Source organism: Megalopta genalis, chromosome 2 (assembly GCF_051020955.1).
Source record: "Megalopta genalis isolate 19385.01 chromosome 2, iyMegGena1_principal, whole genome shotgun sequence".
NCBI lineage: Eukaryota > Metazoa > Arthropoda > Insecta > Hymenoptera > Halictidae > Megalopta > Megalopta genalis.
In genome coordinates, this window is record NC_135014.1 from 26,778,544 (window position 1) to 26,791,742 (window position 13,199).

The 13,199-nt window shown below is 34.7% G+C and overlaps 3 protein-coding genes and 1 long non-coding RNA gene across 8 annotated transcripts in view; 2 read left to right on the top strand and 2 right to left on the bottom strand.

Moving 5' to 3' along the window:
* Cad87A (cadherin 87A) overlaps window positions 1-10,210 on the top strand; it is a 246,849-nt gene extending 236,639 nt beyond the window's left edge. For all 3 annotated transcript variants that reach the window (XM_033486901.2, XM_076518912.1, XM_076518911.1), the window contains 19 exons: window positions 172-359; window positions 766-928; window positions 1,248-1,692; window positions 1,863-2,054; window positions 2,790-3,043; window positions 3,246-3,378; window positions 3,488-3,703; window positions 3,906-4,205; window positions 4,427-4,671; window positions 4,826-5,119; window positions 5,451-5,648; window positions 5,784-6,006; window positions 6,078-6,622; window positions 6,720-6,895; window positions 6,984-7,119; window positions 7,243-7,367; window positions 7,430-7,531; window positions 7,630-7,843; window positions 7,975-10,210. In XM_033486901.2, the coding sequence (XP_033342792.1) occupies window positions 172-359; window positions 766-928; window positions 1,248-1,692; window positions 1,863-2,054; window positions 2,790-3,043; window positions 3,246-3,378; window positions 3,488-3,703; window positions 3,906-4,205; window positions 4,427-4,671; window positions 4,826-5,119; window positions 5,451-5,648; window positions 5,784-6,006; window positions 6,078-6,622; window positions 6,720-6,895; window positions 6,984-7,119; window positions 7,243-7,367; window positions 7,430-7,531; window positions 7,630-7,843; window positions 7,975-8,091 (4,266 nt within the window). In that variant the 3' untranslated portion in view covers window positions 8,092-10,210. The remainder of the gene's footprint in view (window positions 1-171; window positions 360-765; window positions 929-1,247; window positions 1,693-1,862; window positions 2,055-2,789; window positions 3,044-3,245; window positions 3,379-3,487; window positions 3,704-3,905; window positions 4,206-4,426; window positions 4,672-4,825; window positions 5,120-5,450; window positions 5,649-5,783; window positions 6,007-6,077; window positions 6,623-6,719; window positions 6,896-6,983; window positions 7,120-7,242; window positions 7,368-7,429; window positions 7,532-7,629; window positions 7,844-7,974) is intronic.
* Rpp21 (ribonuclease P protein subunit Rpp21) lies at window positions 10,093-11,516 on the bottom strand. Of its 2 annotated transcripts, none has more exons than XM_076518917.1 (4): window positions 11,379-11,516; window positions 10,951-11,012; window positions 10,788-10,879; window positions 10,093-10,504 (listed from the first exon to the last, which is right to left on the bottom strand). In XM_076518917.1, exons 2-4 carry the CDS (start codon window positions 10,966-10,968, stop codon window positions 10,285-10,287), a joined length of 330 nt encoding a protein of 109 aa, XP_076375032.1. In that variant the 5' UTR covers window positions 10,969-11,012; window positions 11,379-11,516; the 3' UTR covers window positions 10,093-10,284. The 2 variants fall into 2 exon arrangements, with proteins under 2 accessions (XP_076375032.1, XP_033342799.1); XM_033486908.2 differs by having other exon boundaries at window positions 11,249-11,388.
* LOC117229943 (uncharacterized) lies at window positions 11,449-13,068 on the bottom strand. 2 transcript variants are annotated; one of them, XM_033486904.2, is made up of 4 exons: window positions 12,810-13,068; window positions 12,537-12,709; window positions 12,304-12,464; window positions 11,449-11,588 (listed from the first exon to the last, which is right to left on the bottom strand). In XM_033486904.2, the coding sequence occupies exons 1-4, from the start codon at window positions 12,984-12,986 to the stop codon at window positions 11,581-11,583; spliced, it is 519 nt and encodes a 172-aa protein (XP_033342795.2). In that variant the 5' UTR covers window positions 12,987-13,068; the 3' UTR covers window positions 11,449-11,580. The 2 variants fall into 2 exon arrangements, with proteins under 2 accessions (XP_033342795.2, XP_033342794.2); XM_033486903.2 differs by lacking the exon at window positions 11,449-11,588 and having other exon boundaries at window positions 11,985-12,464; window positions 12,810-13,066.
* Window positions 11,882-12,689, top strand: LOC143258834 (uncharacterized). The gene is made up of 2 exons (XR_013032726.1): window positions 11,882-12,020; window positions 12,153-12,689. It is a non-coding gene; the product is annotated as an uncharacterized LOC143258834 (long non-coding RNA).
* Window positions 13,069-13,199: the final 131 nt, after the last annotated feature.

Consider the following 13,199-nt stretch of genomic DNA (forward strand, 5'->3'; position numbering starts at 1 on the left):
CTTGATATTTAATCAATCCAAATCCACGATCTTCTTTCAAATTATATTCATCAATTTCGAATATTTAAAAATTCATTAATTCATTCTTTCGTGCTAACGAATCCATGGTTTTGTACTGCTCGCGCCTCGGTAAATTGAAATGAAAATGTACGTATTTCCCAAATTGTGCAGGTCGTTGCAGAAGAGGTCCATACGAATCCCAAGCTTACATCCACTGCAACCGTGACCGTTGCAATTACTGACGCAAATGATAACTTGCCATCCTTCGCCAGACCTACTTACACGGCTACGGTATCGGAGACTGCAGCACAAGGCACACCTGTCATAACCATCACTGCTCAAGATCGTGACAGTGGACGGTAGGCGATTTTACCTTAATTTTACGTTGACATATAAACAGAGATACAGTTCTTCAAATTACAGCTCAATACTTTGAGGAAGCGAGACACGTTTTTATGCTTCTCTTTCGAAAGCTTGACCACAACTAAAACTATTTAATATAATGCCTACTCAAATCGTTTTCCTAAATTAATTGTATTTTAGATTTGGTACAGCTGGAATAGTTTATTCTTCTCTTTCAAAAGCTTCACCACAACTAAAACTATTTAATATAATGCCTACTCAAATCGTTTTCCTAAATTAATTGTATTTTAGATTTGGTACAGCTGGAATAGTTTATTCTTCTCTTTCGAAAGCTTGACCACAACTAAAACTATTTAATATAATGCCTACTCAAATCGTTTTTCTAAATTGATTATATTTTAGATTTGGTACAGCTGGAATAGTTTATCAATTACTTGGACAAGGTGCGCAGCATTTTTCTGTGGACAAGAAGACTGGGACCATTTCAATAGCTCCTTGTCCGACACCTGGAACTTCACCTTGTTTGGATTACGAAGAACAGACCGAATACTTCCTCACGTACAAGGTGTTTGCAGTTTCTATTAAAATTAAATAACAAATTACTCGACAGACGAAACTCTGGGGCGTAGCCCTCTCGATCCTCGCTGTTGCGTGCCGGTTAATTCCGAGCCCTAGATCAAATATTCTTAGCCCTAGCTTAAATAGTTTTACTTATTTTTGTATATTAACTGGAATTGTTCGTTAATTCTTCAAACAAATGTAGCTGTATTTTTATATTATCCAAAATGTCTCAGTAATTTTCGCTTGTAATTATCAAATAACATCGCAAAAGGCCCGAATATGTCAGAAATATTATATCGAATCTCTATTCTTTGTTTATTTAGGCGACTGACAATGACGGACAAGGTCAAACAACCAGCGTCTCCCTGCGCATTAGTTTATCCGATGCCAACGACAATCCCCCGCGGTTCCTCCAAGATAAATATCGCGTGGTAATAGACGAGGGTGCTGAGAAATTTGAGCCGGAGCTAAAAGTTCAAGCCAGAGATAAAGACAAAACGTCGAAAATTACGTACACTATAGTCGACGGCAGCGATCATGGTCTGTTCGCTATAGATCAAGACTCCGGCGAGATTACGATCAAAAATAAAGGTCCAACAGATCTGAAGAATTCGAGCCGTGATTGGATCGCTCTTGAGATTCAAGCGAACGACGGGATATTCGTTGGCTTCACCACAGTTAATATTACAATTCGAGATGTAAATAACAACGAGCCTGTCTTTCTGCACGAGTTCTACACGGCCAACATTCCAGAAATAGCGCCAATCGGTAAGTAATTAAGTGGCAATGCGAGATAGACTGGAAATATTTGTGCAACACAAAAGTTTCCAACGTCGACAGCAAGAAATATAAACCAAGTAGAAAGCTGTTCCTTCCTTTGATAATTTTAATTAATTGAAAACAATGTATTGACATTCTTATAAACCAATGCTTTTTAGGGACGTTCGTGGAGGAAGTCACGGCAACTGATGCAGACACAGGAATCAATGCGGAACTAATTTACAGAATACAGAAAGGAGCTTTAGACGACTTCGCTATTAACGAGACGACAGGAATAGTGACTGTGTTCAGAAAATTGGATTACGATAATAAGAACGAATACCACGTGGAAATAATAGCACTTGATAAAGGTAGGTACACCATCAAACGCATCAAATACCAAATCCTCAAAATTCGGTTCATCGTTTTTCGAAATATCTACAGTAATATCTCTCTAATTGACGGCCATATTGACCACAAAAATGGATAATTTGGAAAGAGAAGATACGATTATTCGAGCCTTGCGGTTTATTTTTATAGTTATAAATTGTCTACGATTATAAAAATGAGCCGCGAGGCTCGAACAATCGTGTCTCCTCTTCCCGAATTATCCATTTCAGTGGACAATCCGAACGTCAGTTAGGGAGACATTACTGTATTTCGTTATATTTCGTGTTTACAATTGTTGATAGCTCTTCTTATCTGTCTTAATATCTATCCTATTGTTAATAGCTCTTCTTATCTATCTTATTATTAATAACACTTCTTATCTACCTTAATATATCCATCTTATTGTTAATATCTCTTTGAAGATTCGATTATTAGACGATTGTTAGATTTGATGCTTTTACAAAAAGAATACAGTAATGTCTCTCTAATTGACGCCCAGATTGACCACAAAAATGGACAATTTGGGAAGAGAAGATACGATTATTCGAGCCTTGCGGTTTACTTTTATAGTTATAAATTGTCCACGATTATAAAAATGAGCCGCGAGGCTCGAACAATCGTGTCTCCTCTTCCCGAATTATCCATTTCAGTGGACAATCCGAGCGTCAGTAAGGGAGACATTACTGTATATTAAACACAGAGATCGTTTATCGTAGGAACGCCCAGCTTAACTGCGACCACTACGTTATTAATTGACGTTGTGAATAACAACGACAAGCCTCCGTACTTCACACCGGAGACACAGCGAGCCGAAGTCACAGAAGACACGCTAATTGGCACTGTTTTTACGTCGCTGAAAGCTACGGACCCTGACAGCGATAATTCGGAAGCATTAAACTTTGCCATTTCGGAACCGATCACGGCTATCGACAGAAACGGGCAAAAGGTCAACGACAGTAAATCTTTCAAGGTATAACAATTGGCGTAAATAATTATCTTAATCTTCTCGATATACCGATGGTTAGTATAAATAGACCTTAAATGAACTTTTAAGTCTGTGTCTGTCATGAAAAAATAGGCTAAATCGTGTGGATTCATTTTTATGTTAAGAACAAAGATTAGACCTATTGTGAAAGTATTTCTTTTTATCGATGACCTGTTCATATTTTCAGGACTTCTTCGCAGTCGATCGTGCAACCGGTCAAGTCTCGGTTGTCAGACCTCTGGACCGTGATGTTGCGGCAACAGTAAGCATCACTATAGTTGTCAGCGATACAACGGCACCCACATTACAACAAGGAAGAGGTACATGCCATTTATAGACGAATTGTCTTGACGAGATAGTTTATATAGTATTATATGCATAATACCGTTTGTGTGTGTGTACTACACATTTGTATGCAATGTTGAACAGGTACATTAGTGGTTACGATTATTGATGTGAATCACATGGCGCCAGAATTTTTGAAACCATGGACAAGAGAAAATCCACGTTATTTAATCGAAATGCAAGAGGAACAGCCAACAGGAGCAATTGTAGGAGCATTCACGGCTGTGGATGCAGATAGCAACATAGCAGGATACGCGATTGATCCTCCAAGTCCTTATTTCAACATAGATAATGTCACAGGTTTGTCATATAATTAAATAACAAAAATAAGCAATATTTTCTGCTGCATAAAAGACGATGAAGATTTCATTTTGAGAAAATAAATAAATAACTTCTTCCGCCATTATCTTTTACCTGTATATTTCAACGAATACATAGAGATTTATAAGCGTCTGTATAAATACTACACATATTTATTTATATATATTTATTATTATCACAGGGATTGTTCGGACCAGCCAAGTAATAGATTACGAAGAGACAAAGCAGTTGGAATTTCAAGTAATTGCTTACGACTCTGGTGTACCTCAACTATCAACAACGGCAAAAGTTACAGTGACCATAATTAATGTCAACGACCAAGATCCTAAATTCGAAAAAGAATTTTACAATGCCTCCGTAAAAGAGAATTCGCCAGCCGGGACACATGTTACTGTAGTGAAAGCCACGGATGGAGACGAGGGACTATTCGGAGAAGTTAGTTACAGCCTCATTGGTGAACATGCCGCAGACTTTAACATAGGTAAACTAGTTTCGTACGAAATTGAATAACTATGGAATAATATTTCCTAAGTGATCGCAGATTAGAGAATATTTAATATTTAATCGATCACGACGTGTTATGTAATTACTTGAACATTATTAATTCTTAGCTTTACCTGGTTCGTTCGTCTGTTTACAGGACAATATTAGATTAAAATTAAGTGTTTGCAAATATATTTTATTTCTTCGTACGTATTATAGGCCATGAAACTGGAGAAATTACCGTCGGTGGTGCAACTGTTCTCGATAGAGAAATGACACCCGAAGTCACGATAACTGTAATGGCTAGCGATGGAGCTCATCTAAACTCTCGTCGAAGTACGACTGTTCCAGTGCTCGTGAAGCTTGTCGACGTCAACGATAATCGACCGATATTTTCACAGCACAGTTACAGAGCTTCCGTGGCCGAAAATTTACCTGTCAATCCACCTGCGCCGATCTTACAAGTTAGCGAATTTTATCAAAATTCTATTCACAATTACTGAACGAACAGTAATAAAACAGTATAATCAATTTTGTTCACTAATAAACTATGGGATGAAGGGTGATTACAAATTAAACAGTCTCTAGATCACTAACATACGATATTTGTGTTACAAGGTGAGAGCAGTAGATCACGATGAAGGAGTTAATGGAGAAGTTTGGTACACTATAATCAGTGGTAACGAGAACGAATCATTTTCATTAAATCGTGAAACTGGTATTTTGTATCCTGGAGCAGCCCTTCTCGGTAGAGCTGGCACTTATAGGATCAAGGTAGAAGCCAGAGACGGTGCTGGTAGTGGTCCTCATTCCGACGAATGTAACGTCGATATACGAGTAACTCCAGTAAATCAACACAAACCTCGATTTGTTCTGCCGGAATTAGCAAACGCTACTGTAGAAGTTCCTGAAGTAAGTGCTACATTTTACAGTTTTTAGATAAATAACTAATAAGTATGCTATATATTTATGTAGCATATTTATTATATACTAATATATATATTTATAATTTAAATATAATAACAAATATGCAAAATATAATATAATATAATATAAATATAATTAAATATAATAATAAATATGCATATTTATTATATACTAATATATACATATATTTATATACTAATAAATATGCTATCATAACACTGCACGTTCCTTTATACAAAAAATATTTAAATAGACAGAAAACAGTACAGAATGCATTACCCAAGTAAACAGGGAGCAATAATTGATTTTTCTTTAGAATGCTGGCATACCAAATTACTTGATATTAACGGTAAAAGCGATTGATCGAGATCCTGGTGAAAATGGACACGTGAGCTATCATCTGAAAGTTGGAAATCACAATACTCAAGAGACAGAAGAGTTTTCGATAGACGAAGACACCGGTGAACTGCGATCGAAGATTCTTTTGGATCGTGAGGCGAAGAGCAAATTCGAGGTAAAGTAGATCTGCACGTTTTAATTTACAGCATCGCTTTGTTACATCTAATTTATTCAGGATTTTTCTGAGAAATATACTAGAAAACAATTTATTCTCGCAAAAAACTTAATTTCCACTTCGATTCAATTTCAGCTCGTTCTGGTAGCTACCGACCATGGTACACCCACAGCATACGAAACTCTGCGACTTCTTACTGTGCAGTTGGTCGACACGAACGATAATGCTCCCCAATTTTACGACGAGTATCATTTTCATTTATCTGAAAATCGTCCGAAAGAGTACTTCGTAGGAAAGGTGGTGGCAAAAGACAGAGACGAAGGCACGCACGCGAAAGTTTACTATTACATAGAGGCTGGTAAGCAGCATTAGTTCGAATAAATGTAACGCTGTTAGACGGAGCTTATAGAATCACGCAAATATTTTCAGGGAACGAGGACTATGCTTTTTACATAGACAAAACCGACGGTAGCATCTACGCGAACAAATCGTTCGATCGTGAGACACGAGACAAATATGTTTTGTCGGTTCTGGCATCCAATGATCCTGACATTTACATAAACCCAATAGATGCTGGACGTCCAGTGTCCCAAACCACGGATCATGGCCACGTTAATGTAACTATAACGATCCTGGATGAAAACGATAATCCACCGATCTTCGAGCGTAACGATTACTACGCTGGTGTTAATTCGATGGCAAATGTGAACGATTTCGTGACAAAAGTAACCGCATCCGATTTAGACGTTGGTGACAATGGAACGCTCCATTATTACGTTACCAGCGCTAATCTGTATAAGTTTGAATCGGTGAAGCCTAGTGGTTCCATAGTACCAAGTCCGTTTAATGTGACTCAGGACGGTAAACTTGTAACAAGCGGATACATGGCTGAATATAATCAGGACAGATTTATTGTCGAGGTGATAGCGAAAGAGACCGCTATTCCAGAAAGATACGCGATGACTAGAGTCCACGTAAGTGTTTTACTTATATGTCAGAGTCTTGTGGAAACAAACATTAAAAAATTTCAAAGCTATTCATCATATAAATCCACTTTTTATTATTACAAAGGTTTGGGTATTCGAGCCTTCTCAATTGATAAAAGTTATCGCGTCGCGACCACCGGGCGAAGTAAATCGCGAACGTGACGAAATTGTATCGGCATTATCAAACGCAACACAAAGCAGAGTTGTTGTTGACGAAATTCGATACCACGTGGATGCATCCGGACACATTCGTCGAGAATGGTAAAAAACACTATTTCTTCTAGTTAATTTCCTTTCCAATGATATTAAAATATTCGAAACTTATAAAACATTTAAATGTGTTACACAGGTGTGACATGTATTTGCACGTTGTGGAACCGAAATCCCAAACCATTGCACCAGTTCCACAAGTGCTTAAAGTCATTGATGCAAAATATGACTTCTTAAAAGACTATTATGCAGGCTTTACCATTGTAAATGTCGTTGTAAGTATTTAATGCGTACATTAAGAAATACAATAATATTGTAAGGGATATCGTGATCTCCTATTAATATTTATATTAAGAGATATGATAATATTTTTACTACAGAACTTCATCGTTTTTCAGCCTGCTTATGCTGGAGTACAGGAAGAACCTTTTGATCCTGCATTAGCAGCCTTAATAGCCCTATTAGTAGTACTACTAGTTGGTGCTGTTACGGTGACAGTAGTTTGTTGCTGTCTACGTCATTGGTAAGTGCTAAAGAAGTTATTTAATGATACGATATAAAATACAATATAAAATATTGTTCCAGGGTAATTACTGTGCCAAGCGATATAAGAAAAAAAGATGGCTTAATAAAGAAACAAATTATTGACGAGTTAAATACCACAGAGAATCCTTTATGGATTGAACAGTAAGTAATTAGTTACCTTTCAAAAAGGGATGATATAATGGATAGATTCTAGTACTGTTATTTGTGATGGATATTCAGTACTATCTTCGTGTTTGTAGGAAACTTAAACCATACGAGGAACAGGAGTTAACGATGCAGGTGTTCAGTGAACCTGAAGGTGGTCTAGTTACAGAGAGACGCGGAAGTGGTGTCAGCATTGGTATGGGTGATACATCTCAGGATAATACTTATGCTACTATACAACGTCCATTGCCTACCAGTAGGCACTGTCCAACAACACCTGATTATACAACATTGCCAGGAAATCACAATGTATGTAAATTAACTAACCGGTCTATCTATAATATAATCGAAACTGTGGAGAGTTTTCAACATAGTAAATCAATATCAATGATTTGCACCAAATACGGTGGCTATTTAAAATAATGTTGATTACATTGTAGCTTTATGAATCTGCAATGGGTTTCCAAGGATCAACATTCCAGCCATCTTCGAATGCAATACCACAACTTACGCTCGATCGCGATGGCCAACCCCAGTTCGTTTCAGGATTAGTATAAATTAAATTTTCCGCCAAGTCCATTTTTTAATCAATGTATAACTTCGTCCGCATAAGTTGTACATCTTCATTCCCGGCTCTATCCGTAGCACGCGCCTTTTTGAAAGAAAAAGACACTCGCATGCACACACCTTCTCGACAATAATCGAATAATATTGTTAGGTTTGTCTGCGAGTAGACGCGTGTACAAGATGAGCGAGAATTTTTCCGAATTAACTAGAGAAGCCTCCGACCATTTGTTAATTCAGTTTGAATCCTACTGCAAGGAATATTAAACGAAGCGTAACGACGGATGACAGTCAATATTATTGGAATAAATATTTCCCTGTAGCTGGTGTGTGCATGTATATATGTGTGCGTTGCCAACCTGTGGTCCCATTTAATTATTTAATCGTTAGATTCATCACTAGAAAAATCAAAATCGCTAGATGATAGACACTGTGAAATAGCTTAAACGACCGAAACTTGGCACGGCAGATATATGTATATAAGTGAATGTTTAGACTCCGTCCAGCGCCGTTTTTTCATTACTTCCTCACTAGTTTAATATTTATACACCTTGCGTACGTTTTACATATGGAAAATGGGAGAACGTACTACTTATAGCGTCATTACTCTGTACACGAACAAGAGGAATGCCTGTAGGTAAAATTATAAGTAACGAACGAGCTCATACTCTTGAAGCAGGGTTTGAAATTGTTTTGAAAACACTATGTTCCTGCCAGAACGGTTCATGAAAATGTTCGAAAGAAATTCTGTTACGAATCTGATAAATTTTATTAAAACAATACAGAGGGCTATATTGTTCTATTGAAAGTATCATTCTTGGTCAGAGCAGAATATTTCGTTCGTAGTAGTTATTGCGTTGTGTCATATGATTATGATCTAGGTGTTAAAAGTACAAGTTCAAGTTGAGAATTTAATCGTTGATATTGAAGTTCCATTATAAGAATATGTAAATTCGAATTTGATTTTAACCGATGCGATTTGAGTGTGACAAAAAATTGTATATTTTGTTTGTTCATTATGTGTAGATAATTTAACTTTAAATAATAATCCTTGTTATAGTAATCGTATGAATAACAATAATACCAAGAAAGGTAACATAAAAAATAAATAAATAAAGTGGGGAAATATAAAAAGAAAATTAGGAAACAAATAAATATTAATACTTACAATTAGTCTAACGAAAAAGTGAGGGCGTTTACTATACTTTTGAGAAAAAAATACGAATGATTGCACAAAAATATTAATAAGTAATAAAAAATAATTGTAGTTAAAAACGATCTAAAGGGTGAAGGCTACAATGGGATATGTATCGTTTTAATTTAGGTAACTTTGACAAAAAATCGTAACAAATTGGGAGCAAAGTACTTATTGGGGATAGTAAATTATAAATATCTTTTAATTTCATTCTGCTCTGAAAGAAATATTCAAGGATCAACATAGGCTCATTCTTGAGACATATTTCAATCTCTGCCTTGAAGATACTCATACTAAGAAGAATTCGAAGCGAAATATCAGCATATATCATACGTTCGCGTATAAATGTTATTTACAATATTATCCGTTAGATATTTATTTAAGTTAGTGTTAAAGAACTGATTTTTATCCGATAAAACTGTGATTTGATTACGCCCGCGTATGTATGTGATTGTTGACTTGCATTTGAGATTTCGTACAAGATATTAGCGATGGGCGGATATAGTCATATCATAGCTAGTTAAAATGGAATCGTTTGCATTCAGTTTTCGTGTTCTGCGAGAACATAAACACATTCTTTGTACGGGCCACTTCATTTCTCATCATCTAAACCGTCCTCAACGAAGTATGCGCATTGGGGTCTGAAAAATTGACTGCAAACGGTTCTAATCATAATATATCATGTACCCGAAGGAAAACAATAACTTAACTATGATCATGTTATGTCTATGAACATTTAATGTAAAACTAATATCAGTATCACAACTTTATTAGGTGGTTATGAATATTCCAGTCCATATGTTTATTGATTATAAATTTATTGTACCATATTTTATGTAAATCATTGAAAAAAGTATTCATACATCAACATACATCACATCTAACATCATGTGGAAATAAATATCCAATTCTGTGTATTCATTTAGTTTTCTTCAAGATGAACACATTTACCTTTTACCGAAGAGCTCGCCTTTATCTTAACATTTGCTTTTCATTTTGGAGCATAATTAAAAACTTGAACTACCGAATTATCCTGTTCTGTCCATAATTTATGACCCTTCTTTGTGGGATACTTTTTCACACTTAAACAAATTAGACATGTCCACTTCACTCCTTTTACAGGCTTTGACATCAACCGTACTTTGGCTGTTTCACCAGGTATAAGTGGAGACTGGCAGCATTTACAAATTGTTTTCTTAATATCAGATTCTCTAAAGAAGATTAATAAACAGTAATATGAAATACACTTATTTTATAGAAAGTAAAAAAAATATTGCATATTGATTATAAAAGAAATATGACAGTGTTTTAGAAGTACTGTCATCATTAATACTTACTTTCCTACAATTATTATATTCATACAAAGATATTGTATAAGTTAGGAAATCTTTTAAATTATAATTTCAATACAAAAACTTTTCGCATCCTTTAGTGATGAGTAATATGAACTTATTTTATCGAAATATTTTAAATAACATGATTATTAAGACTCACATTCGTAATACAGATTTTTTTGCACACCCTACCATCATGTTACCATAACATGAAGCTGCTACTCTATTTTTTAATGCCATTAGGTAACTTGCCTGAAAAAATTTGTATTCCATAATTACAATAATAAAATATGAAATATAAAATTTGTTGTAATCAAAATTACCTGATAAAGATAATTCATCCTTTCGAAAATATCTTTCCCTTGACATAATTTTATATTTGAATCTACAATAGTGAAATATATGCATACTATTTTATAACAATATCTGGATATAGCTTTAGGAATTAACTAGGCAATTCGCCCCTTAACTTTATTGAAGTTAAATTTTGAAAGAGAGATAATCGTTTTTTAGCTTTCTGTCATTGTGATAACACTTGTCAAATTGGATAATATTCGCATAAACCATTTAATTGTGCAAGTAATAGTGAAGATGTAATGATTAAGATGTTAAATTACGAACCCATTATTCTGTACTAATTTAATCACCAATTTCACCACTTCTATATTATTTATTAATAATAGAATTCATTTGACAAGTATAGGTTATCGTGCATTTTTTCAATCCGTTATAGTACAGTAATGAGACTTACTCAAGTACACCACCAGACTGCAGCTTGATTCATTAGCAAAGGTCGGTGTAGAAATTTTCTTTGCTTTGATTGGCTGATGATTCACTACTCAAACAGGATCCACTGCAGATGGAATGTGTAGTAAAATGGCGGGGATGTTCGTGCCAGCTTAGGGAGTCAGAAAAGTATGCAGGAGTAGGTCCCATTACAGTGTACATATCAGTCATGGGTCTATAAAACACGGAAATGTTCAACTTATTTTTCACAAGAAACAAAATAATTTCAATGATTCATTTATACATTTTTTCAATTATTTCTAAATCCCTGTATCATTAAGTCCAATAATTGCAATAAGATTGTTGTTTATTTAATTAGAAGCTTTTATTTATTCTGTTAAAGTGTTGACGGATATTTGTATAAAATCTATAAATAAAATTTTATATACACAATTTCATCGTTATAAAAATTATATCTTTATAATAACAGTTTCCCACATTAGTGCCACTACGTGTTACGGCTAGAAACCTAATATTGAATGCAGTATAAGATGATAGTAGAAAAACACCTTGGTGCTAGCAAGATACAAGTTAGATGATACTAACAAATGAAAGCACACTAACACTAATCTTTATTAGTTGATCTTTACCATATATTTAATATAATGTGAGTATTTTGTAATATAAATTACATAATTGTAGTTATTATTTTTTTGTATAACTTTGTAGAAGAATGTAAAATTCATAATTTAAAAAATATAGTTCTTATAATATATGATCTAATATTCACTTTTTCAAGGAATTATAGAAATGTTTGGAATAAATTGGTTCTTCTGGACGTTCTCTAATCGGTGTGGATAAAAATGATATTGGTGTAGATAAAAATGATATCGGTGAAGATAAATAATCTATACGCGATGGAGAATTATTTTCTAAAACTGGTGTTGTACTTAGATGCGATGTGTCACTTATGTTTGATGCTAAAGTTGACTGATCCTTGCATGTTGTTTTATATTTCCAACTAAGATTTGGTGTGAATTCAACTTCTACAGTTTCCGTTGCTTCTTGAGAAGTCTCTTGCTCAGACAGTTCAATGCTATTTGCACTTTTCCTAGAAAATCATGTCAGCGTTACATATAACTCAGAAATGTATAAAGAAAAAAATAGCGATGTTGATGCTTACTGGTCTGTCCGGTTCTTATCATATTGGTAACCATATTTTTCGAAAATGAGTTCTATATTGTCGCATTGTTCTTTCAATGACTCGTACTTCGTCCTAGTTTCTTCAAGAACATGTTCTGTACATGAATTTTCTATATGTTTATCTACTTCCAAACTTGTTGCCTTTATTCCTTCCTAATATAATAATATTACATAGTTATAGTACATAGATAGTACATAAGAATTTAAAAATTAGTCAACTAATTATTTTAAATAATTTATTACACTATCATACTTTTACAGTTCGCATACTGTTCCTTAATGCTTCAATATGAACATCTGTTTCTACGCTACGCTCTGTAAATTTTCCGATACAAATTTCAGGATTGCTCCACACGTTTTCTAAACTTTCGATGCCTGTATCGAGCTGACGAGCTTGAGTAATGAACTTGTCAAAATTATATGACTCCATTACACAATGTTAATCCTTTGTTGCACTTGATTTTTTGTTCTGCCCGTTAAACATTTAAACGGTTTTAAAATACCAGGTTAGCCAATACACAAATGTAAACGTTTGACTCCTGACCTGACATCTATGCGAAGCTAAAAACTTCTTTAGGCAGCTAGGGACTTTCACGAAAGCCTGGCGATTTTTAATATGTAATGTTGTACATTTTTCGGTGGA